At 55.3% G+C, this 27,937-nt stretch overlaps 3 protein-coding genes across 11 annotated transcripts; 2 read left to right on the forward strand and 1 right to left on the reverse strand.

Moving 5' to 3' along the window:
- Positions 1-3,150: 3,150 nt before the first annotated feature.
- Positions 3,151-9,803, forward strand: PHOSPHO1 (phosphoethanolamine/phosphocholine phosphatase 1). 2 transcript variants are annotated; one of them, XM_079327607.1, is made up of 3 exons: positions 3,151-3,341; positions 6,194-6,263; positions 7,906-9,803. In XM_079327607.1, exons 2-3 carry the CDS (start codon positions 6,219-6,221, stop codon positions 8,656-8,658), a joined length of 798 nt encoding a protein of 265 aa, XP_079183733.1. In that variant the 5' UTR covers positions 3,151-3,341; positions 6,194-6,218; the 3' UTR covers positions 8,659-9,803. The 2 variants fall into 2 exon arrangements, with proteins under 2 accessions (XP_079183733.1, XP_079183734.1); XM_079327608.1 differs by lacking the exon at positions 3,151-3,341 and adding an exon at positions 5,394-5,820.
- Positions 9,804-9,985: 182 nt separating this feature from the next.
- ABI3 (ABI family member 3) lies at positions 9,986-15,065 on the reverse strand. 6 transcript variants are annotated; one of them, XM_079327598.1, is made up of 8 exons: positions 14,847-15,065; positions 13,489-13,656; positions 12,769-12,945; positions 11,861-11,946; positions 11,503-11,577; positions 10,758-10,933; positions 10,473-10,637; positions 9,986-10,401 (listed from the first exon to the last, which is right to left on the reverse strand). In XM_079327598.1, exons 1-8 carry the CDS (start codon positions 14,961-14,963, stop codon positions 10,223-10,225), a joined length of 1,143 nt encoding a protein of 380 aa, XP_079183724.1. In that variant the 5' UTR covers positions 14,964-15,065; the 3' UTR covers positions 9,986-10,222. The 6 variants fall into 6 exon arrangements, with proteins under 6 accessions (XP_079183724.1, XP_079183725.1, XP_079183727.1 ...); XM_079327599.1 differs by having other exon boundaries at positions 9,986-10,637; positions 11,503-11,574; XM_079327601.1 differs by having other exon boundaries at positions 9,986-10,559.
- A 771-nt stretch (positions 15,066-15,836) lies between these two features.
- GNGT2 (G protein subunit gamma transducin 2) lies at positions 15,837-19,850 on the forward strand. 3 transcript variants are annotated; one of them, XM_079327720.1, is made up of 3 exons: positions 15,837-15,890; positions 17,793-17,888; positions 19,636-19,850. In XM_079327720.1, the coding sequence occupies exons 2-3, from the start codon at positions 17,805-17,807 to the stop codon at positions 19,759-19,761; spliced, it is 210 nt and encodes a 69-aa protein (XP_079183846.1). In that variant the 5' UTR covers positions 15,837-15,890; positions 17,793-17,804; the 3' UTR covers positions 19,762-19,850. The 3 variants fall into 3 exon arrangements, with proteins under 3 accessions (XP_079183846.1, XP_079183847.1, XP_079183845.1); XM_079327721.1 differs by lacking the exon at positions 15,837-15,890 and adding an exon at positions 17,013-17,132; XM_079327719.1 differs by lacking the exon at positions 15,837-15,890 and adding an exon at positions 17,417-17,499.
- The last annotated feature ends 8,087 nt before the right edge of the window (positions 19,851-27,937 follow it).

Below are 27,937 nucleotides of genomic sequence, written 5' to 3' on the forward strand. Positions count from 1 at the left end.
GGTCAGATATTCCTGCTGGATGTGGAATTTTATTGGGAGGGAGATTTTGTCCAGGGAAATTTGGGAAATTCAGGAAAAATGCAGGATCTGCCAGCAGGGGGAAGTGAAGTGTCCAGAGCCAGGATTTGGATCTGGGGCAGGATTTTGATTTTTCTGTGGGATTGGGTAATTTAGGGATGAATCCAGTGCTGCTCTCAGGATTTAGGGAATTCCTGGGAATGGGGAATGCAGAATTTCTAGGAATTCCAGGAATCCAGGATGGTTTTTAGGGTCAGAGTTGGGGATTTTTGCAGTTCCCATGGGAATTCCCCCATTCCAAGGGCTGGAATTCCATGGGATCCCTCAGTTGGATTTTCTCCCCCCTGGATCCAGGAATTCTTTCCCCTTCTGGAGCAGTGCCTGGGAATTCCCTTTTTCCTGGGAATTCCCTTTTTCCTGGGAATTCCACTTTTCCCACCCCAATTCCCAGGGTGGAATTCTGGCCTGGTCCTGGTTTTTGGGATTCATTTTTAGCCAGAAAATGCAGAATTCTTCCCCAGGACAAAGCTGGAGTAGGAAAACTCTGGAATTTTCTCCTCCCTGGATGATTCCCAGCATTTTCCTAATCCTGGACTTGGGTTTTCCATAACATTGGGAACTTTGGGGCCATTTTGGGCCCCAAAATCTCATTTTTGGCTGAGCTGAAACCCCCTGAAAGCTGAAATGACTTTTTAAAAATCATTTTCTGCAGATTATTTAAATCTCTTCCCTCCTGGCAGGAAAAATTCCAACCCTGAATTCCCAACCCTTGCAATTCCCTGGAATTCTCTTTATTCCACCCCTGCAACCTCCAGCAGTGCCACAATTTCCTGCTCAGGCCTGGGATAATCTGATTTTTAAACGCTGAAAAAACCCAAATTTTCCATCCATTATTTGTATTCCAGGTTTTACCAAGTCATTTTTCTTTTCCTTCTCAATAAATTCTCCAGGATTCCAGGCTGCTCTTCCAACAATTCCAGAATCTGGGATGGTTTTTTTGGTTGGTTTTTTTTTTTTTTCCTGTTCTTCAGCTCCGCTCTGTATCGGATCATTCTGAGAATTTATGAACTTCCTTTCTGTGGAAGAAGATTAAAAATTCCAACCCCTCTTCCCGGTCTGGCCGTGCTGTGAGATGCTGGGAGGGTGGGGTGGGATTTATTCCAGAAAAAAAAAAAAAAAAAAGGAAAATGGGAAATTTTGCTTTAAAGTGCAGGGAATTCAAGGCTGGGATTTGTTGTGGTTTCTTAATCATTGGATTTCCAATTTTTGGAGGGTTCCCCCCCCCCCCCAAAAAAAAAAAAAAAAAATTTGATGATGGAATTTTATCCAGCCACTGGGAATGTTGTTTTAACAGAAATCCTGGATTTTGGAGTAGTTTTGGTGCAGGCAGGAGGGCAGTGCCTGCAGCTGGAAATTTCCTCATCCCTGAACTGCAGGAATTCTTTTGGGAATTCTCATTTCCCTCAGAATTCCCCAAAACCCCAGAGGGCTCTGGGGGCTCTGATCCCATGAGATTCCCAAATTTTGCTGCACGATAGGAGGGACAAAATCCCAAAATCCAGGACAAACCTGGATCCTTGGCCCGGGATCTGCGGGAATTCCGGGGGTTGGGAAGAGTCTCCCGAGGTTTTTCAGGATTTGTGGGAATTCCAGGGGTTGGGAAGAGGCTCCCGAGGTTTTTCGGGATTTGTGGGAATTCCGGGGGTTGGGAAGAGTCTCCCGAGGTTTTTCGGGATTTGTGGGAATTCCAGGGGTTGGGAAGAGGCTCCCGCGGGTTTTTTTTGGGATTTGTGGGAATTCCAGGGGTTGGGAAGAGGCTCCCGAAGTTTTTCGGGATCTGGCCCGGGCTCTGTCCTCGCCTCCTCCCCGGTGGAAAATCACCGGGAGCGTCCGGGCCAAATTCCCGGGGCTGGGATGGGGCTGAGTCTGGATCTGGGATGGGTCCGGAATAATCTCGGGATGAGCCTGGGATGGATTGAGATGAGACTGGGAAAATCCTGGGATGGGACCGGGATGGGTCCGGAATTATCCCGGGATGGGTCCAGAATGGGTCCGGGATGATCTCGGGATCATCCCGGGATGGGTTTGGGATCATCCCGGGATGGGTTTGGGATGGGTCTGGGATAGTCCCAGGACAATCCCGGGTGGTCTTTGCCCCGCCGGATCCCGGTGAAAAGGAGCCCGTGGGGAATTCGCCCTTTGGAATCTCCCGCTCGGAGCGGGGCTGGAGCGGCTCCAGCGGCGGGGAAACATCCCGGGGAAAACGGGAGCGGATCCCAGACCCCGGGCTGGGGAGGGGATAAAAAACAATTCCCTAAAACAATTCCCTAAAATCAATCCCTAAAAGAATTCCTTGATCCTCCCCAGGCGGCGCCGGCGGGGCAGGGTCGGCACCGGGGAGCTCCGAGCTTCGCCCCGCGACCGAATTTTCCCAAAAATAGGAAAATCCCGAGTTTTTTGGACTCGGACTCCGGCACAACCGGGACAACGTGGCACTGCCAACCGGGAGCCAAACCCGCGGCTCTTCCCGACCTTTGGAATCCCGGCCGCGCCTTCCCATTCCTGCGCACTCTTAATTAACACCCAGCGCTAAACCCCAACCCCCGCCGGGTTTTCTGGGTTTTATTTTCGCCGTCCCGAGCCCAGCCGGTGCCGCCCGTGTTTCCCGGGGCGCTGTCACGATATTTTTATCTCGGCGGCTCCTGCGGCCCCCGCGATAGCGGCGGGGCTCGGGCGGGGCTCGGAGCGCTGGCACGGCCACCCTGCAATTCCCGTCCCGAATTAGCGCCGGCCCCGCGCCCCGCCCGAGCCGCGCCCGCGCCCGGACCCCCCCGCCAGCGTCCCCGCCGTTATTTTGGGGACAATTCGGGCGTTTTGCTCAATCCCAGCCGCGGCGCCGCGCGTGGTTTTGGGGGCAGAGCCTTGGGTTACACAAGCCCGGCGCGGCGCTGGAGGGGCGGGGGCAAATCGGGATTTTGTTGTTTTTTGCCCGATTTGGCAACTTTTGGCAGCGGGGCGGGGGCGGCGGCGGGACCGGCGCTCGGGAGGGGGCGTGGTCTGGCGCGGGCACGCCCCTCCGCGGCGGGGAAGCTGCGCTGCCATTGGCTGAGCCGCTGATGACGTAGCCGCACTGCGGCGGCTCCGCGCGGCCCCGGTGGCGTCGCTTTAAAGGGGCCGCGCTCGCGGCAGCGCCGGCGGCGGCACCGGCTCCGAACCGGAACCGAACCGGCACCGGAACGGCTCCGAGCCCGGGCTGCTCCCGCGCCGCCCCCGCACACTCCGGCACCGGGGCGGACCGGGCGATCCCGGCAGGTTCCGACCCGGTAAGGAGGCGAGAGGCGGCACCGCAGCGGTACCGGGAGATGCCGCATCTGCCACGGGTCCCCCCATGTCGGACACTGCCGGGATCGGTTGGTGCCGGTACCGGGGGTCTCCACGCCGTGGGATCCTGCCGGCAGCGGAGCGGATGGTGCCGGTACCGGGGGGTGCCGATACGGTCTGACCCTGCCGGTACCGGGGCGGCTCCTGCCGGTACAGGGGGGTCCCGATCCGGTTGGACCCTGCCGGTACCGCCGCGGCTGCTGCCGATACCGGGCACGGAGCGGCCGCGACTCAGCGCCGCCGGTACCGGGAGGAACCGCGGAGCTCGGGAGGGACTGTGACGGTACCGGAGCCCGGTGACACCGGGCGAGAGGCCCCGGTGGGATCGGGGATCCGGCGCTGGACTCCCCGAACCGCCGCGTTCCGGGGCCGAACCGGGGCTGCGGGATTCCCGGCAGGAAAAACAAACACCGGGAAAAGCCGGAGCAGCGCGGTCACCCGAGGTGACCCGGGAGGCTCTGCCCGTTCCCGTTCCCGGGAATTCGGGGGGAAAGCGGAGCCCGGGAAGGGACGGGGGGACCCCCGAGCGCTCCTTCCCGGGGATTCCCCGTTAATTCCCGCATTTCCTCCGGTTTCGGGGTTCGGAGCGGCTCGCTGGGATCGAGTCCCGGTCCCGGTTCTCCCCTCGTGCCTTTGGGGCTGCGGGATTCTCCCCGCTCGGTTTCCCGGGAATTCTGTCCAGGCTTGAAGTTGAGTTTGAGTTAAAAACCCGAATATTTAACCCAAATCGTCTTTGGGGATAAAAACCTCCGAACCGGGCGCGATCAGAGGGTGCCGGGGAGAGAGCGCCGGTCCCGGTAATTCTCCCGCTGTCCCGGTAATTCTCCCGCTGTCCCGGGATTTCTCCCTCTATCCCGGGATTTCCAGGCTCGGTTCGGCTCCCGCGGCCGCTCCTGTCCCGGTGCCGATTTCTGGGGCGGCTCCGGCTCCCCCAAAATCCCGAAATTCGGGGCACAAACCGCGCCAGGAAAGGATTCCCAGGAATTCCTCGGCGTTTTCCGACTCTCATCCCAAACTCGGGGAGTTGAAATCTTTATTCCTGAGCAATTTACTTTTATTTTCCGTCCCGACTCTCAGACTGCGCTTTTTTTTTTTTTTTTTTTTTTTTTTTTTTTTTTTTTTTTTTTGTCCCATCCCGGAGCAGAAATCGGGATCCGCTCCCGCCGGGATTTCCCTTCCCGCTGGGTGTGTCCGTGAATTAATTTGGAGATTTCCTAAACCACTTTTTCCCTCCTGTGGGATCAGGATCAGGGTGGAACTGGGAATTCCAGACCCCAGGATCATTGAGCTCTGGGTTGTTGGGTTGAGATTTTCTTTTCCTTATCCCAAACATTTTGGATTTTGGGGGATTCCAGGTGTCCCGCAGCCCTCGGAGGATTTGCATCCCGAAATAACGCGTGCGTCGCAGTTTTGGGACCGGTTTTAGAGACGGATTGGGGAGATTTTGGAGCCGATTTTGGGGTGGTTTTGGGGCGATTTGGGGCCGTTTTTGGGGCCGGTTTGGGGGTAGCAGCTCCTGCAGCCGCATCTCGGGGATGCTCCGGCGAGATGGGGTCGGGATGGTCCCGCTGATCCCTGGAAATCCCTCAGAAATCCCCCAGGATTTTATCTCCAGGAGAAGCGGCTCTGTCTCACCTCACCCGCCCCAAAACCCCAAATTCCATCCCTGGAACTTTTCCCACCCCACAAACCCCAAACTCTCGGCCCGGAGGGTTTTTTGGGGCTGTTTCAGTCCCTGGCCCGGTATCCCCGCTGTCCCCAGGCCACCCCGGGGCTCTTTTCTCATCAAACAAACTCCCAAATTATTTTCTCCCTGCTGACTGTGACCAAAATTCCAGTTCCTCTTTCCTGTTTAATCCCAATTTTTGCCATCTCTCCCACTTTGGAAGCCGCTCCCAGCCTGGCTGTGACTTTATTTTGGCTCCAGACTTTGCCTGCAAATAAACCCTCAAGTTTGGATTTGTAATTTTGGGGGTTTTTTTTTAGAAAAGAAACACCCAGTGTGTGGTTCCAGGCCTCACAAAATAATAATAATAAAAAAAAAAATTTCCCAAATTTCCAGCCCAGCTCCGTTTCCCAGCGCCAGGTGCCGCCGCAGCCGCGGTTTTTTTTTATTCCAGCAGAGTCATGGATCGCGTTTGTTCCCAAAATAGTTGGGAGCCGGGCTCTGCTCCAGCCAAATTCCCCAGAAATCACCTTCAGCCGCAAAACTCTTCCTGCAGCTCCGACAAATCACGGGAATCCTCTCGGTGCCCTGCTCCAATTCCCGAATTTCCTGCGCTTTTTTTTTTTTTTTTTTGGAGTTTTCCTCTCGCCCTGGACCACCAGGGGTCGGCAGAATTCCAGGAGAATTTTTGCAGCCCGGGCTGATCAAGGTGCAAGAAAATCGAGGGGATTTGGAGCAGGGCCGCTCTTCCCGCTGTTTTTACTCTTCCCGTTTCTTTTTTAAAATTTATTTGTTTTTTTTTTTCCCTGTTCCCATTTTTTTGCAGCTCCTCTTTTTTTTTTTTTTTTGTTTTTTTTTTTTTTGTTTTTTTTTTTTGTTTTTGTTTTTGTTTGTTTGTTTTTACTCTAGGGTTTTGGGGGTTTTTTTTTTTTCTCGTTTTTTGGTTTTGAGTTGTTTATTTTTTTTTTTTTTTTCTGTTTCTCCTCTGCCCTCACGGAGGATTAGGAGGGATCAGAATCTTTAAGCGGCCTCTGCTCTTCTTTAATTCCTCCCAGAAGCTCCTGAACTCGGGAATATCCTGGGAAAACCCCTCGGGCTTGACCGAATTCCCTCTTTCTGTGTTTGCAGCCCCGAGCCCGGGGATGGTGCCAGCATGAGGAGGTGCTGCCAGGGCGTGGGGCTGCCATGCCTGTTTAAGGTCAGTGCCACTGTCACCTCTGCCACCCCCGGAATTCAGAATCCCACCCAGGCCGGGGGGATTTGGGGGATATCCTGAGCTGGGGGGGATCCCCAGGGATCATCCAGGACACCCCAAAATCCCAGCCTGGGCAGATTGGGGAATGTGCTCGTTCCCTGGGGAGCTTCTTCCACCTTCTGGGGGGAAACTTCACCCTAAAATCCCGCCTGACCCTCCCCTGGCTGTCACCCCCCTGTCCCCAAGGTGGCACAGAGGTGACACAGGAGGACCAGGCTGTGCTGTCACCCCTGTCCCCAAGGTGGCACAGGAGGACCAGGCTGTGCTGTCACCTCTGTCCCAGCTGTCCCCGCACTGTCCCCCCCCCGTCCCCACTGTCCCCCCCCGTCCCAGGTGTCCTCCACTGTCCCCACTGTCCCTTCTTGTCCCAGCTGTGTCCCCCCCGTTCCCACTGTCCCAGCTGTCACCCCCCACGTCCCCAGCTGTCCCCCCCTGTCCCAGCTGTGTCTCCCCCTGTCCCCTCCTGTCCCAGTTGTCCCGCCCTGTCCCAGGTGTCCTCCACTGTCTCCACTGTCCCCTCCTTGTCCCACCCGTGTCCCCCCCGTCCCCTCTGTCCCAGCTGCCCCCCCCATCCCACTGTCCCCCCCTCCTGTCCCCTCCTGTTCCATCTGTGTTATCCCCCCCATCCCAGGTGTCCCCCCCTGTCCCCAGCTGTCCCCCTCTGTCCCCAACTGTCCCCCCTGTCCCCAGCTGTCCCCCCCGATCCCAGCTGTTCCCCCCCTGTCCCAGCTGTCCCCAGCTGTCCCCCCCCGTCCCCTCTGTCCCCTCCAGGTGTGTGCTGGCTCAGAGCCGCCTCGCTGATCCGAGCCCGGTAATTCCCTGAGCCCGGGGCCGGAGGCACAGTGACCTCGGGCCGGGATTAGCGGCGCAGGGTGATCCCTTTATGGGCAGGATGGAGGGTTAGGCCGGGCCTGGCACGGGGGATTAACCCCTCCCGGCCCAGCTGGGCTAATCAGCCCGGGCTCAGGTAGCCCCGGCTGGGCAGGGCTGGACTGGTGCTCCCGGTACAACGGGGTCTGTCCTTCCCAGCGGGGGTGGGAATGGCCAGAGCCCCCACACCCCAATAACGGGGAGGGTCAGTGACCCCACACCCCAATAACGGGGGGGTCAGAGCCCCCATACCCCAATAACAGCAGGATCAGAGCCCCCACACTCCAATAACAGAGGGGTTGGTGCTTCTACACCCCAATACCATCAGGGTCAGTGCCCCTACACCTCAATACCAGTGGGGTCAGTGACCTCACACCCCCAATACCAGTGGGGTTGGAGCCCCCACACCCAATAACAGAGGGGTCAGAGCCCTCACACCCCAATACCAGCGGAGTCAGTAATCCTACACCCCAATACCGGTGGGATCAGAGCCCCACACCCCAATATCAGTAGGGTCAGTAATCCCACACGCCAATACTGGTGGGATCAGAGCCCCCACACCCCAATACCGGTGGGATCAGAGCCCCACACCCCAATACCAGCGGGGTCAGTAATCCCACACGCCAATACCAGTGGGATCAGAGCCCCCACACCCCAATACCGGTGGGATCAGAGCCCCACACCCCATCACCCTCCGGCTCTGCTCCCCCCGCAGGGTGTGGGCATGGCCGGGGCGCGCCCGCCGCGCTTCCTGCTGGTGTTCGACTTCGACGAGACCATCGTGGACGAGAACAGCGATGACTCGGTGGTGCGGGGCCGGGCGCTGCCCGAGTCCCTGCGGCAGAGCCCCCGCGGCGGCTCCTACAACGAGCACATGCAGCGGGTGCTGGGCTGGCTGGGCGAGCAGGGCGTTCGCCCCGCCGATTTCCGAACCGTCTACGAGAACATCCCGCTGTCCCCGGGCATGGCCGAGCTCTTCCAGTTCCTCTCCAAGCACCACGAGCTCTTCGAGCTGGTGCTGCTCTCCGACGCCAACACCTTCGGCATCGAGGCCAAGCTGCGGGCGGCGGGAGCGCGCTCGCTCTTCCGAAAGATCTTCAGCAACCCGGCCAGCATCGACCGCCGCGGATTCCTGACGCTGGGGCCGTACCACAGCCACCAGTGCCCCCAGTGCCCGGCCAACATGTGCAAGAGGAAGATTCTCAGCGAGTACCTGCAGGAGCGGGCGCGGGAGGACGCGGAGTTCCAGCGCGTTTTTTACGTGGGGGATGGAGCCAATGATTTCTGTCCCGCGGGGATTCTGACGGCGGCGGACGTGGCTTTTCCCAGGAAGGGATATCCCATGCACAGGCTGATCCAGGAGGCGCAGGAGAAGCAGCCCGGGGCGTTCCAGGCCGCCGTGGTGCCGTGGGAGTCGGCGACGGAGGTGGCGCGGTACCTGCAGGAGCTGCTCAGGAAGAAATGCTGAGGGATTGTGGGGTTTGGGATCCGGGGTTTGGGATCCGGGGTTTGGGATTCGCAGCTCCCCGCTCAGCGCTGCTCGCTTGGCCTCGCTGCTGCGATGTTCTCCTGCCTTTCCCAGCGCTGCTCCCTGGGGAATGAAGCACTTTCTGCAGGCGCCCGGTCCTGTTGAGCTGCGGGGCCAAAACCGGACCCTGGAGCTAAACCGAACCCTGCAGCCAAAACCGGACCCTTCACCCTTCTCCCACACCGACGGGGATTTTCTGGTGGAGTTGTTGCTTCCTTTCCCTTTTGACCTCGAGAAAGAATTCCTAAAAATTCAGAAACTGTGGCTCCCCGTGGGATGGGCACGTCCTGGCTCCTGCCATCCTCCCCTTTCTCCCTTCCTGATCCCACCGGGAATTCTGGATGGGAAATCCCTGATCCCACCGGGAATTCCGGATGGGAAATCCCAGCTCCACTCCACCCCGAGCCTTGTGCCAGGATTCGCTGTTCCCGGGACTTTATTTTCGGGATCGAACGTGCCGGGAGCAGCAGGAAAGTTTTGGAAGGCGGGGAAGCCTCTCCAGCCCCACATCCCCCGCGGGAGCAGGACCCGGCGGAGCCCCTTCCGTCCCTGCTCCTCTCCCCGGTGTCCCCGCGGTGTCCCCGCGGTGTCCCCGCGGTGTCCCCGTGTCCCTCCCTGTCCCGAGCCGTTCCCCGGATCGGGTGCGACCCCTCCCACCCCTGACCCGGACACCTGAGAGCTGCCAAAATCCCCCCCGGGGGTTCTCGCGGTGCTGTGGCACTTCTGGCACCGCATCCCCCCTCCCCCTGTGTCCCCCTCCCCTCCGCAGTATTAATTACCCCTTTATTAATTACCCCTTCTAATTGCACTCTGCGGGGGCGCCTCCAGCACCCGCTGCTCTCTGGGGTTGGCTCCTCCTGGGTTTATCCTGGTTTTTCCTGGATTTATCCACAGCCTTACCGGCCCCCGAGGGTGGTCCTGACTCCTCCGAACCCCCGGAACCCCCGAACCCAGCAGGAAATAAAACCAAAGCAGCCCCAAATTGTTCCCCATCTGTCCCAGCCCCTCTCCTTTGTTCTTCCTCCTCCTGTTGACTGTGTGGAACTCAAAGCCATGGAATTAAAGATACAAATCTGTGTATTATATATTTCTGTATTGCAGAAAACACCAGCCCAGTGCTGGGAAACAGCCCTGAGCTGCAGAAAAGCGAGCCCCGAATTTCGGGGTTTCTGTTCCTCGGGCTGCTGAAATTTTGGGGGATGGCGTTGGAGCAGCAGGGGATGAGCAGGGGAAGATTTGGGGTGGGGGTTTTAGGGCTGGAGCAGTAAAAGCTGAAATTGCCGGCTCCAAGAGCCGAAATTGCCGGCTCCAAGAGCCGAAATTCCCGAGTCCAAAAGCCGAAATTCCCGGCTCTAAAAGCTGAAATTCCCGGCTCCCAAAGCTGAAATTCCCGGCTCCAGAAGCCGAAATTTTCAGCTCCAAGAGCCGAAATTCCTGCGCATTCTCAGCGCTGCCAAAGCCGAAATTCCAAGGAAACGCCGCGGGCGCGGGGAGCGGGTGAGGCTCAGACGGGTTCCACGAAATTCCCGGGGAAGATTCCGGACTGGTGCCCCATTCCCGACTCGTGCTCCGTCACCCCCTCGCACCAGCCGTCCGAGAAGCGGCGGGTGACGAACAGCAGCGCGCCCGGAGCCAGCGACAGCTCGGTGTCCTTCTGCCGCGTGTAGGGGTACAGGGCCACCACTGCGGGAGGGGACAGGCCACGTGCAGGGGACAGCAGGGGACAAGATCCGGGGGTTTGGGATTTTGGGTACCTTTTTCCAGGTAGTTCTGAGGCGCCCACGGGGGATCCTCCGCGACTGGGGGTGGTGGTGGGGTCAGGTCCCCAAATTCAGGCACGGCTGGGGGTGGTGGCAAGGCCATGTCCCCAAATTCAGGCACGGCTGGAGGTGGTGGCAGCAGCTCCAGGTCATCGGGGACTGCCAAAACCCCCAAAGAGGTGAGGGATGAAAGGGCTGACACCCCAAAAATTGATGGGGAGGGGTCACATCAGCCCCCCCACCGTGTCCCTGTGACCCCCCGCAGCGCTGAGCACTCACCTGGCGGCGGGAGGGGCGCTGGGGGCGCGGCCAGGTGCGCAGGGAGGGGTGGCGGGGGTGGGATGGCAGCGGCGGGTGGGGGCGGCCCCGGAGGGGACGGTGCCAGCAGGGGTGGCCCTGGCGGGGGTGGAGGGACAGGAATTCCGTCCCCAGGAGCAGCCGGGGCACTACTGGAGCTGGCGGGAGGAGCAGCAGTGTCAGGGCTCTGTCCCCACGCTGAGACACACGGACATTGTCCCGTGCCGGGACAAGGTGGCACCGTGTGGCACGAGATGCCCGGCTGTGCCAACCCTTCCCCACCCCTGTCCCATTCCCCTGTCCCATTCCCTGTCCCATTCCCACTCTGTGTCCCATTCCCTGTCCCATTCCCATTCACTGTCCCATTCCCATTCCCCTGTCCCATTCCTATTACCCATTCCCATTCCCCTGTCCCATTCCCTGTCCCATTTCCTGTCCCATTCCCACTCTGTGTCCCATTCCCTGTCCCATTCCCATTCCCCTGTCCCATTCCTATTCCCCTGTCCCATTCCCCTGTCCCATTCTCTGTCCCATTCCCTGTCCCATTCCCGTCCCATTCCCTGTCCCATTCCCTCCCTGTCCCATTCCCTGTCCCATCCCCTGTCCCTTTCCCCCATCATTTCCCACCATCCCCCCTCTCCTTAAAGGATTTTTTTGCTCTGGACACGAAGGCAGCAAATCCCCCAAACCCCTCATTGCCCCCAAAGTCCCGGGAGCCCCCCAGTACCTGAGGGACCCCAGGGAGAGCTTCCCCTGGGGAACCACGGGCGGCTGCACGGGCTCGGGGACACGGCTGCTCCTGCTGCGGGAGGGGAGGGTCAGTGGGGTCAGTGGGGTCAGTGGGGTCAGTGGGGTCAGTGGGATCAATGTGATCAATGGGATGGGATCAGTGGGATGGGATCAGTGGGATGGGATGGGATAATGGGATCAATGGGATTGATGGGATACAATGGGATGGGTTGGGATGGGAACAGTGGGTTGGGATCAATGGGATCAGTGGGATGGAACCCTCACAGAGCCCAGCCCGTGTGCCACCCCCCCCTCGGTGACACTCAGGGCCACCCCGCCCCCCTGTCCCCTCTCACCCCAGTGTCCCCCCAGGCTGAGCCGAGGAGCCTTTGGTGCTTCTCCGAGCCAGGGTCCCCGTGCGGGACAGCTGAGTGCTGGTGTCCTGTGGGACACGGGGACAGATGGACACGGGCACACATGGGGACACACAGACACACGGACATGGGAGGGTGACATCTCTGCCCCACGCCTCCAGGGCTGTGACATCCCTGTCCCTCCCCAAGAGCTCAGCCCCCGGCGGTTCGGGGGGGAGCAGGATGAGCCCCCGGGGGTTCGGGGGTTCAGAGGAGCAGGGGGGGAGCAGGATGAGCCCCCGGGGGTTCGGGGGGGAGCAGGATGAGCCCCCGGCGGTTCGGGGGTTCGGGGAGGAGCAGGAGGAGCCCCCGGGGGTTCGGGGGGAGCAGGAGGAGCCCCCGGGGGTTCGGGGGGAGCAGGATGAACCCCGGGGCTGCGGGGGCGGCCACCGGCACCGTGGGAACCGCGGCCACCGCGCCACCACTTCCCCTGGCCCTGCTGGGACTGGGAGGCGTCTGAACCCTCCCGGGGGGTTTCTGGGGTGTGGGAGGATCTGTGGGGCTCCAAAACCCTCCCGTGGGCGCCTTCCGGGGTGGGGAAGGATCAAGGGAGCTGCGAAGTTTCCAAACCCCTTCCTGTGGGGGATTTCCAGAGCAGGGGAGGTTCTGTGGGGCTGGGAGGGCTCCGAACACTCCCCTGGGGATTTCCCAGAGAGGGGAAGGACCAGTGGGGCTGGGAGGGCTCTGAACCCCTTTTGGGGGCACTGGGGACACTGGGGGCACTGGTGACATTGAGGGTCACTGGGGATATGGGGGACATTTGGGACACTGGTGACACTGGTGGCACTGGTGACACTGGTGACACTGATGCCCAATAAACGCCCCCAAACCCCCGGTGGGACCCCGCTGACCTTGACCCCGTGGCCGACGCCGTCCAGGGCGCCGAGGTTGAGCGGTTTCCTGTAGTAGGGCTCCAGCACGGGGGGCTCGGGGGGCGCCGCCACCTTGGGGCCGCTCGGGACCCTCCTGGGGACCGTCAGCGCCCCGATCTCGCGGCGGGACACCTTCTCCTTGTGGATGGCCACCATCTGCGGAGGTGACAATGTCCCCAAAGCCACACCCCGGGCTCTACCCCCTCCCCCAGGTGCCACCAGCCCTGTGTCCCTGCCTTGGGATTGCTCAAGGGCAGATTCTGCTCTGTCCCGTCACAGCCCCGATGTCACCCAACACAAGGAATTGGGGGGTGGCACCAGCAGGGGGGTGACAGGGGCTCAGCCACCCCCTGAGCGCTTCTCCAGCCTGGCCCTGTCCCCTCCTGTGGGTGCCCAGGTGGCTCCTGAGTGCCAGGTGGCCACAGGACTCTGCTGCAGTGTCCCCAAACCCCGGGAGGACGGGGACAGTGCGACACCAAAAAACACTCAGATTTTGGGGCAGTTTGGGATTTGCAGGCGGGACAATGTGACACCAAATGAGATTTTGGGGCACTTTGGGATTTGCAGGCGGGACAGTGTGACACCAAATGAGATTTCGGGGCAGTTCAGGAAACACCCCCGAGACCGATTCCTCCTCATCCCACCCAGGGGTGATTTTGGGGTCTCCAGCCCCTCTTTTTCCCCCCAGCAGGGTCCCACCTGTGCCACGCAGGTGACATCAGCCTCCACCTGGCGCAGCTGAGCCGTCTGCAGGTCCAGCAGGCGCAGGAAGGCGCTGGCCACGCTGCTGACCTGGTAGGTGACACTGGCCAGGGACTGCGTGCTCAGAGCCATCGTCTCCTCCAGAGCCTTCCTCTTGTCGCTGGCCTGCAGGGGACAAAGTTTCTGTCACCAGAGAGGTTCCTTCTGCTTTCCAAATGCCTCAGACTTCCCCTGAGGATGGGAGGAACCGGGGATTCACGGCGTTCCTGCAGTGATGCTCAGGCAGGTTCTGGAGGGAGCTGAGTGCCCGGCTCAGCCTCTGTTTCTGTTTTTTGGGGTGCTGGAATTTTGGGGATGGCGTTGGAGCAGCAGGGGATGAGCCGGGGAAGATTTGGGGTGCGGATTTTAGGGCTGGAGCATCCCTGGAGCAGCAAAAGGCGGAATTCCCGGTTCCAGAAGCTGAAACTCCCAGCCCAGAAGTCGAAATTCCCGGCTCCAGAAGCCGAAATTCCCGGCTCCAAAAGCTGAAACTCCCAGCTCCAAGAGCCGAAATTCCCGGCTCCAGGGTCCTTTGGGGACAGCGCGAGGCCACGTGTGGGACGCCCGTGGGTGCCAGGGCTGCGCTGGGTCGCTGTCGCAGCTCTCAGAATAGCTCAGCTCATTTCCCCTCCGTTCTGCCCCGGTGGCTCCAGGGCACACGGGGAGCCAGAACAGGCGTTCTCCTCCTCAATGCACCTCCAAAACTCCTGATCCCCGTCTCTCGGTGAGTAAGGCAGGGAGGAGGATGAGGAGGATGAGGAGGATGAGGAGGATGAAGAGGATGAGCAGAGATGCACCAGCATCCCTGCAGGACCAGCCGGGTGCCACCTCCCAGCCCCTGTGACAGCCCAGGACACGCTGCTGTCCCCAACCCCATGAGACCCCTCCCTGCACCCCAAACCCGCCGCCAGAGCTGCTGGGGAGCGAGAGCAGAGCCCAAAGGCAGCAGAGGGCGGCCGGGGCAGCTGGGACAGGAGGCAGCAGGGATGCTCGGACTAGCAGGGCAAAAACTCCAGCAGCCACCCTTCGGGGGGCTGGCATCACCCCAGCCCCAGCAGCCACCCCTTGGAGGGCTCCGAGAGGGGCTGGCATCACCCCAGCCCCGGCAGCCACCCCTTGGAGGGCTCCGAGAGGGGCTGGCATCACCCCAGCCCCGGCAGCCACCCCTTGGAGGGCTCCGAGAGGGGCTGGCATCACCCCAGCCCCAGCAGCCACCACTCAGGGATACCCAGGGGGGCTGGTGGCAATCCCCCATCCCATCCCAGCCCCGTGCCCCGTGTCCCTGCCCCATCCCAGCCCCGTGCCCGCGCCCTGACCTGCAGGTAGTTGCCCTGGCAGTACTCGGCCACCTGCAGCAGGTTGCCGTGCTGCTCCCGCAGCAGCCGCCGGCCCTCGGGGATGTCGCTGAGCCGCAGCCGCTCCAGCTCCGACATCGCGCTCGGTGCCGCTTCCTCCCAGCGCTGCTGACGCAGGGCCCGAGGGCGCCGCGGTGTCCCCGTCCCCAGCAGGGACACCCCGCCCCGCCCGGCACCGGCCAGGGCCAGGAGGGGAGGGAGGCACCGGGCCCCGGGCCGTGGGAGGATGTGAGTCACGGGAACCGGGGCTGGGGGGCCGGGAGTGACCCCAAAATTGTCCTGATCCCTGAAATCATCCTGGCTCCAAAAGGATCCTGAAATCATCTCAACCCTAAAACCATCCTGATCCCGAAATCATCCTGGCCCTTAAATCATCTTGGTCCTGAAATCATCCTGATCCTGAAATCATCCTGGCCCCAGAAGGATCCTGACCCTAAAATCATCCTGACCTTGAAATCATCCTGCCCCCAAAAGGATCCTGATCCTGAAATCATCTCAACTCTAAAACCATCCTGATCCTGAAATCATTCTGGCCCCAAAAGGATCCTGATGCTGGAATCATCCTGATCCTGAAATCATCCCCAACCCCAAAAGGATCTTGACCCTAAAACCATCCTGATCCTGAAATCATCCCAACCCCAAAAGGATCCTGATCCTAAAACCATCCTGATCTTGAAATCATCCCAACCCCAAAAGGATCCTGATCCTAAAACCATCCTGATCCTGAAATCATCCCAACCCCAAAATGATCCTGATCCTAAAACCATTCTGCCCTCATCTCGGCCACCTGTGCCCAACATCCAGAAGCCAGCGCTGCTGTCCCGGGGCTTGGGGCCGAGCCAGGCTCGGGCACATCCAGGAACCCCCGGAGCTGCCGCTGCCCTTGGCTGAGGGAGACAAAGGGAAAGGAAGGGAATGGAATGGAATGGAATGTTCTTGGATGCTCCCGGTGCCCCTCCCGGGAACCGCCCCGCGCAGCGTTTAGGGGACAGCGGGACGAGCCCGGTGAGCCCGAGGGGACTGCGGGACAGCGGGACAGAGGGACAGAGGGACAGCGGGGACAGAGAGGACAGCGGGGACAGCGTGTCCTTGGCTGAGGACGTTTCACGCCCCGCAGGAAATTCCCACTTCCCCGGTGCTGGGAAAGCCTCTCCGCCCTCGGCTCCGCTCCTCCCGCAGGTGCCGCCCTGGCTGCACAGGAGAGCCCCCGGGGCTGGGCCGGGCCTTCCTGAGCCCGTCCCGAGCCCGTGCTAAGCCCGGGCTTAGGGAAGTGATGGATTTCCTCCGGTGCTGCTCCCCACGCCCTCGGCACCGGCACCGGCTGCTCGCAGAGCTGCCCCCGGCCAGTTCCAAACTGTGGGAAAGCGGCTGTGACCCCCCCAAGGGTCATTCTGGGGGTCATTCCCGGGGTCAGTCACACAGGACAGTCCTGGGGTTATTCCTGGGGTCACTCCCAGGGGTCATTCTTGGGGTCACTCCCAGGGGTCATTCTTGGGGTCACTCCCAGGATTCATTCCCAGGGATCATTCCCAAAGATAATTCCCTGGATCATTCCTGGGGTCATTCCAAGGGGTCATTCCCAGAGTTCATTCCCAGAGTTCATTCCCAGGTGTCATTTCTAGGATTCATTCGTGGGGTCATTCCCAGAGGTCACTCCAAGGGGTCATTTCCAGAGTTCATTCTTGGGGTCACTCCCAGGGATCATTCCCAAGGATCATTCCCCAGATCATCCCTGGGGTCATTCCCTGGGGTCACTCCCAGGGGTCACTCCCAGGATTCATTCCCAGGTATCATTCCCTGGATGCATTCCCAGGGATCATTCCTGAGGTTGCTCTCAGGATTCACTCCCAGGTATCATTCCTAGGATTAATTACTGGGATCATTCTCAGGATTCACTCTCAGGATTCACTCCCAGGATTCATTTCCAGGATTAATTCCTGGAGTCACTCTCAGGATTCACTCTCAGGGATCATTCCCAAGGATCATTCCCGGGAACATTCCTGGGGTCATTCCAAGGGGTCATTCCCTGGGGTCACTCCCAGGATTCATTTCCAGGATTCATTCCTGGGGTCATTCTCAGGATTCGCTCTCAGGATCCACTCCCAGAATTCATTCCAGGGGTCGCTCTCAGGATTCATTCCCAGGGATCATTCCTGGGGTTTCTCTCAGGATTCACTCGCAGGATTCACTCGCAGGATTCATTCCCAGGATTCACTCGCAGGATTCATTCCCAGGATTCACTCCCAGGTATCATCCCAGCGGTCAGTTCCAGAGGTCACTCCCAGTGTCACTCCCAAATCCAGGATCCTCGCCCCTCGCCCCCTCACCCACCCCCAGCAGAGCCCCCGGCTCTCCCCAGGTGTCCCGGCCGGACCCCACCCACCCTTCCTGCCCGGGCCCCTCCCCAGGGCGATTAGCCCGACTTTGGGGCTAATTCCAACAACACCTGACCGGCTTAGAGGCTGAGTCCATTATCAGCTTAGGGAGCAAAGACATCTGCTGCCAGCAGAGCCCCGAGCAGGAGCCGCGCAGGAGCCGCGCAGGAGCCGCTCTCCCCTCCATGGGGCTCTGAGCACCCCCAGCACACACAGGGGCGGCCCCCCGGCCCCCCCAGGTCAGTGCTCTGCTGCCTCCCGGGGAGATTTTGGGCTCCCCCCACTTTCTTTTTTTGGTTCCTGGTTTCACGGGGTTTGAGTACCGTGCGGGTTTTTTTTTGGGAAAGAAAATTGGGTTTGCTTCACCTTCGCTGTACCAAAAACTTTCAGGGGTGTGCAAAGAGTGGTGGGGGAGCGGTGCTGTAAAAATCCTGGAGGAAATGAACGCTGGGATGTGTTTAATTCCTTGGAAAAACTGGGGAGATGTTGGTCCCAATCCTGATCTAATCCCAAAAATCACCCGCTCCCCCAGTTCCAGGGCAAGATGGCTCAGGACATGACAGAGAAGGAGCTGCTGAAGATGGAGCTGGACCAGCTGAAGAAGGAGGTGAAGAACGAGAGGCAAATGGTGAGTTCCTCGCTGAGCTCCTCACCGCACCCGCGGGGCTCTGGGGCTTCCCTTCCTGGATGAGGAAACGAACCCCAAACCCTGAAATCGACCCCAAATCCAGGCAGGGGCACCCCAAACCCTGAAATCGACCCCAAACCCAGGCAGGGGCACCCCAAACCCTAAAATCAACCCCAAACCCAGGCAGGGGCACCCCAAACCCTAAAATCGACCCCCAAACCCAGGCAGGGGCACCCCACAAAGCCAGGCAGGGACACCCCCACTTCCCCTCTGCCCCCCAGGTAAATGTTCCCCTCCCAGCCCCATATCCCGGGGTCCAGGGGCTCCAGCCCCACACCTGGACAGGTGTCCATGGCACCCCAAGGATCCTTTGGGTCATCCCAGGGACGATTTTGGGCGCTCCAGGGGTAGTTTAGGATGCCCCAGAGATGGTTTGGGACGCCTCAGAGATCCTTTGGGACATCCCAGGGGTGGTTTGGGTGCCCTGGGGGTGCTCTGAGACACCCCAGGGATGGTTTGGGACACCCCAGAGATAATTTTGGTGCCCCAGGGATGGTCTTGGCACACCCCGGGGGTAATTTAGGACACCCCAGGGATGGTTTGGGATGCCCCAGAGATCATTTGGGATGGCCCATGGATAGTTTGGATGCCCCAGGAACAATTTTGGTTGCCCCAGGGATGGTTTTGGCACACCCCAAGGGTTATTTAGGACGCCCGAGCCATAATTTGCGACTCCCTATGGATGGTTTGGGACGCCCCAGGGATGGTTTGGGTGCCCAGGGATGGTTTTGACACACCCCAAGGGTTATTTAAGACTCCCCAGAGATCATTTGGGTGCCTCAGGGATGGTTTGGGTACCCCAGGAACGATTTTGGGTGCCCATGGATGGTTCTGGCACACACCTCAAGGGTTATTTAGGACCCCCCAGCGATAATTTGGGACTCCCTATGGATGGTTTGGGATGCCCCAGGGATGGTTTGGGTACCCCAGGGATGGTTTTTACACACCCCAAGGGTTATTTAGTACGCCCCAGAGATAATTTGGGGTGCCCAGGGATGGTTTTGGCACACCCCAGGGATGGTTTGGGGTGCCCCAGAGATCATTTGGGACGCCCCAGGAACGATTTTGGGTGCCCCATGGATGGTTTGGGTATCCCAGGGATGGTTTGGGTGCCCCAGGAACGGTTTGTGTGCCCATGGATGGTTCTGGCACACACCCCAAGGGTTATTTAGGACCCCCCAGTGATAATTTGGGACTCCTCAGGGATGGTTTGGGAGCCCCAGGGATGGTTTTGGCACACCCCAAGGGTTCTTTCGGACCCCCCAGGGATGGTTTGGGAGCCCCAGGGATGGTTTGGGTACCCCAGGGATGGTTTAGGATGTCCCAGGGATGGTTTGGGTGCCCCAGGGATGGTTTTGGCACACGCCATGGATGGTTTTGGCACACCCCAAGGGTTCTTTCGGACCCCCCAGAGATAATTTGGGTGCCCCAGGGATGGTTTGGGAGCCCCAGGGATGGTTTGGGAGCCCCAGGGATGGTTTGGGAGCCCCAGGGATGGTTTGGGAGCCCCAGGGATGGTTTGGGAGCCCCAGGGATGGTTTGGGTGCCCCAGGGATGGTTTGGGAGCCCCATGGATGGTTTTGGCACACCCCAAGGGTTCTTTCGGACCCCCCAGCGATAATTTGGGACCCCCCACCCCGCCGGGCCGCTGCCCCCTCCCACCCACCGCCCCCTGCCGTCCCCCCAGGTGTCCAAGACGGGCAAGGAGATCAAGGAGTACATCGAGTCCATGGCGGGCGAGGACCCGCTGCTCAAGGGGGTCCCCGAGGACAAGAACCCCTTCAAGGAGAAGGGGGGCTGCGCCATCAGCTGACCCCCGTGTCCCCCCCAGGACTGTCGCCTCCCCCTCCAGCCCCAGCCAACCCTAGAGCGCGTAGAGGGCAGCAAAAGAAGAAAAAAAAAAAAAAACCAAAACTAAAAAAATACAAAAAAAACCCAAAACCAAAAAACCAACCCCGCCCTCCCCCGCCGCCGCCGGGGCTGAGCTTTGCTTTCCCACGAATGAAAAATAAAAAAAAAAAAAGCGAAACTTCTGCATTTTGAGCGGCTTGAGAAAGCGGGGGATGGTGGAAAGGCGGACTGCGAGCACCCCGAGCTTTGCTCTCCTGATCCCCAAAATCCCCCAAAATTCCCAAATTCCCAAATTCCCGGCCGGGATTTCAGCCGGGAGATGCCACAACCTCCTCCAGTCTCGGTTCCTCCTCTGGAAAACCAGCTGGAAAATCAGCTGGTGGCACAAACCTGCTCGCAAAGTTGGTTTTTTTTTAATTTTATTTTAGGATAAATGTAATTTATCCTAATTAAACAGACAGAGAAAATCCGGAGTACAGCGGGTTTTGCTTTTTTTTTTTTTCCCCTCTTTTTAAAATTTTCTTTATTTCTTTTTTTTTTTTTTTTTTTTTTTTAAATCCATTCCAGCTCCGTTTAATCTTGAGGAAATCTCACCCAAAAATTACTCCATCCACCCCACAAGAGAAGCAGCAGAAATTTGAATTTTGGAGTCCTTCAGGGCGCTGTCCTTGAGGAAAAAAACAAAATGTCCAAATTTTCCTCTTCTCCCAGGTTTAAATCCCAGGAAATCCTCCTGGATCCCACCTGGAGCGGCGTTTTCCTGCTGCATTTTGGACACCCTAAAAACCAGAAAAAAATGGATTTTCCTCAAGCAGGGAGTCCCCCTATTCTCCTGCAACCAGAACGCCAAAATATCCCGAAAATATCCCGAAAATATCCCGAAAATATCCCGAAAATATCCCGAAAATATCCCAAAAATACCCCCAAAATATTCCAAAAATACTCCCCCAAAATCCCAAAAATATCCCCCCAAAATATCCCAAAAATACCCAAAATATCACAAAATATCCCAACCCGGGTGGTTTTGTTCTTTTCTTGCAGATTCTCAATAAACCCGCCAGCACCACCACAGCCTCTTTTTCTTGCAGGAAATACTCTCAAAAAATTAGAATTTAGACTTTATTTTTGCTCTAAAACATCCTTTATTTGCTACAGCTGCAGTAGCAATTAAAAGCCGCTTTTAATTTGATTTAAAAGCAAATAAAAGCTGTGAGCAGCGGCTCACAACCGATGCATTATTTTAATGCTTCATCTTCCAATAATTTTAATTTTTTTTTGCCGTTAATATTTGGATGCACAGTGATGGAATTTTTTATGGTTTCGCTGGGTTTTTTTGGAGTGCAAAATCCAATTTTCGGATGGATTTTGATGCATTTTTGGATGGAGTTGGTGGATTTTTTGGGAGAGATGGAGCTGAATGTGAGTTGTTCCATTATTAATTTGAATTCTTCTTTTGCCGGCCACCGCTCCAAGGTAATTTCAGGTTACGTAGGTTAAAAAAAATTAAAAAATAAAATATTCCTGTCATGGCCTCGAGGCCACCTGAGCTGCCCCTAATCCGGGCCGAGCACCGGGCGGCGGCCTGAGGGGATTGACCCGTTAATCGACGTTAAAGGGCTCGGAACGTGCGTCAGAGGCGGCTAAGCCGCGGCGGAGGGGATTCGGGACAATGCCGGAGCAACAGCGGCTTAGGGCGCGGCCCGAGCCGCCATCAGCGTCGTGAGGGCTCCGACCCGCCATGAGGGCTCCGGGCTGCTGAGGGGGAGGCGGGGAAAAGGGAGAGCTCAGCCAATAGAAAGGCGGGATTAGAAGAGTGACAGCCCGCTCAGCCAATCAGCGTGGAGAATGCGGAGAGAAGCATCTCCAGTGTGAGGCGAGGCAAATAGAGTTTGCAACCAATAGAAATGCGTGATTCGTGGAGTGACAGCTGACTCAACCAATCAGCGTGGAGAATGCAGACGAGATGCCGCTCTGGGAGAAGGCGGTACAAGGCGAGGTTGCGGCCAATAGAATCGCGATATTCAGAGCGTGACTGCAGGCGCAGCCAATCAGCGATGGGCACCGGAGAGCCCGAACCGTGCCCGGGGGATTTAGCATCGCTGAAGGAGGGGGCGGTGCAAATATCGCTCTCAGCCAATAAAAATACGAGATTGTAAGAGTGACAGATCAAACAGCCAATCAATGATAGAAAACAGACACCGCGATTCTCCCTCGGGGGCTCCGGGCGGTGCCGGTGGGAGGCGGGGCAAAGCGCGCAAGCAGCCAATAGAAATGCAGGGATTCCGGAGTGACATCCCGCTCAGCCAATCAGCGGCGGAACACGGAGAGCGCCCTCCGGCTTCCATTCTCCGCTTCTCCCCGCGCCTGCGCCGTGAGGCGATGGCGCCCACGCACAAAATGGAGCGCGGCGGGTGCCGCTGCGGGCCCGGTGCTCCCGGTGCGGCCCCGGCGGAGTCTCACCCTCCTCCGCTCCTTTCCTCTTCCCTGCCCGGGCCCGGCGCGGCGGCGGCTGCGGGCAAAAAGAAACGCGAGGTCCCACCGAGATTTGAACTCGGATCGCTGGATTCAAAGTCCAGAGTGCTAACCATTACACCATGGGACCGCTGGGTGTACCGGGAGGCGCCGCGCGCCCACCCTATCCCTCCGCCCGCGGGAAATAGTCCCGGCGCCGATCCCGGGAATTCGGGAATTCCGGGAATTCGGGGATCTCGGCAATTCGGGGATTTCGGGAATTCGGGGATTTCGGGAATTCCGGGAATTCGGGAATTCCGGGAATTCGGGAATTTCGGGAATTCGGGGATCTCGGCAATTCGGGGATCTCGGCAATTCGGGGATTTCGGGAATTCGGGAATTTCGGGAATTCGGGGATCTCGGGAATTCGGGGATTTCGGGAATTCGGGAATTTCGGGAATTCGGGGATCTCGGGAATTCGGGGATTTCGGGAATTCGGGAATTCCGGGAATTCGGGGATTTCGGGAATTCGGGGATTTCGGGAATTCGGGAATTCCGGGAATTCGGGGATTTCGGGAATTCGGGGATTTCGGGAATTCGGGAATTCCGGGAATTCGGGGATTTCGGGAATTCGGGGATCTCGGGAATTCGGGGATTTCGGGAATTCGGGAATTCCGGGAATTCGGGGATTTCGGGAATTCGGGAATTTCGGGACATTCCCTCCCCTAAAATCCTCCCCAAATCCCACACCCAGCGCCTTTCCCCGCTCTGGAACAGCCACTCTGATTTCCACTTTTATTTTTTTTTTTATTTATTTCTGCCTTTATTCCTCTGGGGTTTTTCCCTCATTTTCCCCTCTCTTTCTCTGTTTTCCTCTATTTCCCACTTTATTTCTTTTCCGTTCTATTTTCCATTTATTCATCTGTTTTTCTTCTATTCCCCTTCTTTCTTCCCCCTTTATTTCTCTATTCCCGTTAGTTCTCCTTTTCACACTTCATTCCCTCTGATTTCCCTATTTTATTTATATTTTTATTTATTTTCCCCTCAATTTCCTTTCCTTTTTCTCCCCGTTTCCCCTTTCTTCATTTTCCCTTTATTTCCCCATTTTATATATCTATTTCCTCTTTATTTCCCCTTTTCTATTTCTCCTTTAACTTTTCCCCACATTTTGATTTTTTCCTCTGCTCTCCCCTTAATTTCTCTTTCCCTATTTTCCCTTTATTCCTTTTTCTCCTTTAATTCTTATTTTCCTATTTATCCTCCATTTCCTTTCCCCTTTATTTCCCATTTTAAAGGTTTTTCCCTATATTTCCCTTTATTTCCTCCATTATTTCTCTTTCCCCTCTATTTTTTCTTTATTTCCCCCTCAATTTATTTTTTCTATTTCTCCCTTTAATTTTTCTCTTCCTCTCATTTTTCCCTCTCTTCCCTTTATTTCTTCCTCCCCATTTCCCCTTTAATTTCCTTTTTTTTCCATTTATTTTCCTCTTTCCCCTCTATTTTCCCTCTTCCCTTTCAAATTTTAATTTTAAATTTCCCCTTTATTTTTTCTCCCCCCAATTCCTCAATTTTCCCCCCTTTTTCCCCTCCTCAATCCCACAAATCCACACAAACACTCGGAATTTATTTTTTGCTTCTTTCTCTGTTTTTTTTCCTCTTTTATTTTTCACAACGAAAACAGTGGAAATAAAGCGATTTGTGGCAAAAAGAAAAAAAAAATTTTAAAAAAAATTTAAAAAAGGAAACCTCCCTGGCAAAGGGATCAGGAGAGGTAAGAGGGGGAAAAAAAGGTAAAAACAACTCAAAAAAGAGGCAAAACCACATCCCAGAAATCAGAATTTTTTACCTAAAGAGCCTGAATTTCCCTGGGAAAAGCAGAACCTTTGGATGCTCCCAAAATTCGGCTCCATCCCCCCTCCCCCCCCCCGCTGCCATCACCCTAAAAAAACCTCAAAACTATTGGAAAAAATAGAAAAAAACCCTAAATTATCAACCTGGATTCCTCCAGCCCTGCGGGGAGGCCGGAGGAGTGAGGAGAAAATATCCAAGAAAAAAAAAAAAAAAAGGAAAAAAAAAAAAAAAAGGAAAATCGAGTATTAAAAATTAAAATTAAAATTAAAATAAAATCAGTCACAGCCCGAATCTGGGACTGGTGAGGTCTGGAGCTTCCAAGGACTCAAAAACCACTTTCCTCAAGAGAAAGCAATCCCATAAATCCTATTTTTTTTTTTTAAATCCTATTTTTTTTTTTTAAAGAACATTTTTCTTTGGAAAAAGTGTAAATTTAAAAAATTTTTCTATGTTTTTTTTTTTTTCTTTTTTTCCTAACTTTTTTTTTTAATTTTAATTTTTTTTTAAAAAAGTTTTTTTTTTTTTTTTTTTTTTTTTTTTTTAATTTAATTTTCCTTTTCTCCCTAAAGCTACACCTGGGGAGTTGCCCCTACCTAGAGTCACCTATGGCTAAGAGGTAGATTAAAAAAAAAAAAATGGGATTTGGGGCTGGATGAGAATTCCTGGGATCGTTCTCGGCTCCGCGGCCGCCGCGTTTCCCAAATTCCAGAATTTTCTGCTTATTCCCTCCCCCCTCATTTCCTGGGGTTTTATTTCCTGGGATTTCATTTCCTGGGATTTCCTTTCCTGGGATTTCATTTCCTGGGATTTCATTCTCTCATCCCAAGATGATTTAAGGCTGAGTTTCCTCCTGGAATTCCAAGGAATTTTGGATCTGGAGGTGACGCTGGAATTTGGCGCCGATCGCGGATTTTTAAGATGAATTCCCACTTGGATCAGTCAATCCCGTGGAATTTTTGGGATTTAATTCACCCCAAAGGTGTCTCTGGTACAGGTTAATGCTGATTTCCTGACAGAATTCTAAGGAATTTTGGATTCTGAGGTGGCACCAAAGGAGCCGACGGAATTTGGCGCCGATCGTGGATTTTTAAGGATGAATTCCTGCCCTGGTTAAATCGTGGTTTTTTAAGATGAATTCCTGCTTGGATCAGTCAATCCCATGGATTTTTTGGGATTTAATTCACCCCAAAAGTGTCTCTGGTACAGATTAAGGCCGAGTTTCCTCCTGGAATTCCAGGGAATTCTGGATCCTGAGGTGATGCTGGAAGATCTGACGGAATTCGGCGCCGATCGTGGATTTTTAAGGATGAATTCTCACCTAGATCCAGCCAATCCTGTGGAATTTTTGGGATTTATTTCACCCCAAAGGCATCTGTGGGACAGGTTAAGGTTGGATTTCCTCCTGGAATTCCAAGGAATTCTGGATCCTGAGGTGGCACCAATCCGCGCCGATTGCGGATTTTTCAGGATGAATTCCTGCCTTGGTTCCGTGGATTTCTCAGGATTTAATTCACCCCAAAGGCATCTCTGGCACAGGTTAAGGCCGAGTTTTCTCCTGGAATTCCAAGGAATTCTGGATCCTGAAGGAGCCAATGGAATTCAGCACCAATCGTGGATTTTTAAGGATGAATTCCCACCTGGATCCGTCAATCCTGTGGATTTCCTGGGATCTGCCATGGATCAGTTCCCTCCTCTGGAACAGCTCTTCCCACCCTGAAAATTCCCTGCCCCAAAAATGATCCCAGTGCTGGGATCCCAAAAATTCATCCCATTCTCAGGATCCCAAAAACCATTTCAATGTTGGGATCCAGGGATTAATTCTGTTTCCAAGATCCCAAAAATGATCCCAAAAACCATCCCAATGTTGGGATCCGGGATTTCCTCCCCTGCCAGGATCCAGGAAACCATCCCAGAAATCATCCACAGCTTCTTCTGGAGCATCCCAAAATCCTCACAGTCCAGGAAAAGTCCCCAAACCCAGCAGGATCCATCAGAGCATTCCCAAAATCCAGCAGAACCTCAAACACTTCCATGATTTTGGTGGAACGTCCAAGAGCTCCTGGGAATTCTGTTCCAACAAAAAATCCCTGGAATTCTGATCCACGGATGAAGAACTGGGATTGAGCAAGTGCTGGGCTCAGCCAGACTTTTCCAGGGGATTTTTGGGAATTCTCCCACCCCTGTCACCATCCTGGAATCTGGAATGTTCCAGAACCTTCTCCATGGCTCCTCCTCCTCTTCCAAGCAATCCCAAAATTCTGCCTCCAGTGGGAGATCCCTGAGGCTCTGAGGTAGTTCCAGGTGTGTGATCCCAGCTGGAAGCACTTCCCAAAAAAAAAAAAAAAAAAAAAAAAATTAAACAAACCAGGAAAAAAATCCAGGGTGGAAGAGGGAACCCCAATGAGAAAACCTGGGATAAAATCCCAATAAAACACGGAGAAAAGCTGGGTCAGGAATGGGGGAATTGCCAAGGGAATTCCAGCCTGGATTGATTTTCCATGTGCCATTCCAAGATTGCCAAGATCTGAGTGGAAAAATTCAGCCAAGCTCCAGCCCCATTCCCAGAGCAAATCCAGAACCAAAAATCCAGGAAAAATATTCCCAGGGATGCTGGGATCCATCCTGGGATCCCCAAAATTCCAACCAGACAAAACAAACATCAACAGAAAAAAAAAAAAAAAATGGGATTGGGAACGAGCCAAGGAAATCAATCCAAAATAAAGATAAAAAAAATTCCCACAATATCCCAAAAAATGTTGGGTGGAGCAGCAGGGACAGGGAGGGAAAACCAAGGGAATTAAATTAAGGGAAAATCTTGGAGCAAATCCCATTCTGGAGTGATTTTCTCAGTCTGAAAACCCCAAAATCCCCCCCAAAAAAATCCCCAAAAACTTGGAGCTGGGAATTAAAAAAAATTCCAATTTTTTTTTTTTTTTTTCCAGACACCACTGAGCATTTCCTGCTTTTTCTTTTTCTTTTCTTTTTTGGGAAATTTTTCCTTTCTTCTCCCCTAAAAAACCCCAAATCCCTGGGAATTCCCAGGAAATGGAAAATCCAACGTGAAGGGAATTCCTTTTCCAATATTTCTTCGGAAATCCATTCCCAAAATTCCAGGAAATTCCATTTTATTCCCACCCTCTTATTCCTGGAAGGGGGAAAATTCCCAAGGAATAAAAAAATCCCAAATTATTTCCACTGGAATAAAACCTGGAGCCGCTCATCCTTGAATTTCACTTTTCCCTAAATTTCACTTTTCCCAGAATTTCTTGGCACAGAGGGAGCAGATGGAGGAGTTCTGATTTTTTGGGAATTTTTTCTGGTTTTTCCAGTCTTCCATTTTATTCCCATTTTCCTGCTGTTTTTTGGGATTTTTCCCAGTGTTTCCATATGAATCTGGATCCATTTAATTCCCATTTTCCTGCTGCTTTTTGGGGAATTTTTCCTTTTTTTTTTCCATCTGGATCTGTCTCATTTCCATTCTCCTGCTGTTTTTTGGGAATTTTTCCATTCCAGTCTTGATCCATCTAATTCTTATTTTCCTGCTGGTTTTTTTGGGAATTTTTCCATCTCAGTTTGGATCCATCTCGTTCCCATTTTCCTTCTGTTTTTATTGGGAATTTTCCCATTTTTTTCTCTTCCTTCCCACGAATCTCTTGGATTTAATTCAATAAAAAATTCAATTAAATTCAATTAAATTCAAATATTTATCACTGGAAAACACAACAGGAATTTTCCTGGGAATTCCGACAGCGCCAACGTGACCCAGGAACAGGAAAAGCACCAAAGATTCCCTGAATTATTGGAATTCCAGAGATCCCAAAAATGGGATTTGGGAA

This window comes from Erithacus rubecula (genome assembly GCF_903797595.1).
Source record: "Erithacus rubecula genome assembly, chromosome: 27".
Taxonomy (NCBI): domain Eukaryota; kingdom Metazoa; phylum Chordata; class Aves; order Passeriformes; family Muscicapidae; genus Erithacus; species Erithacus rubecula.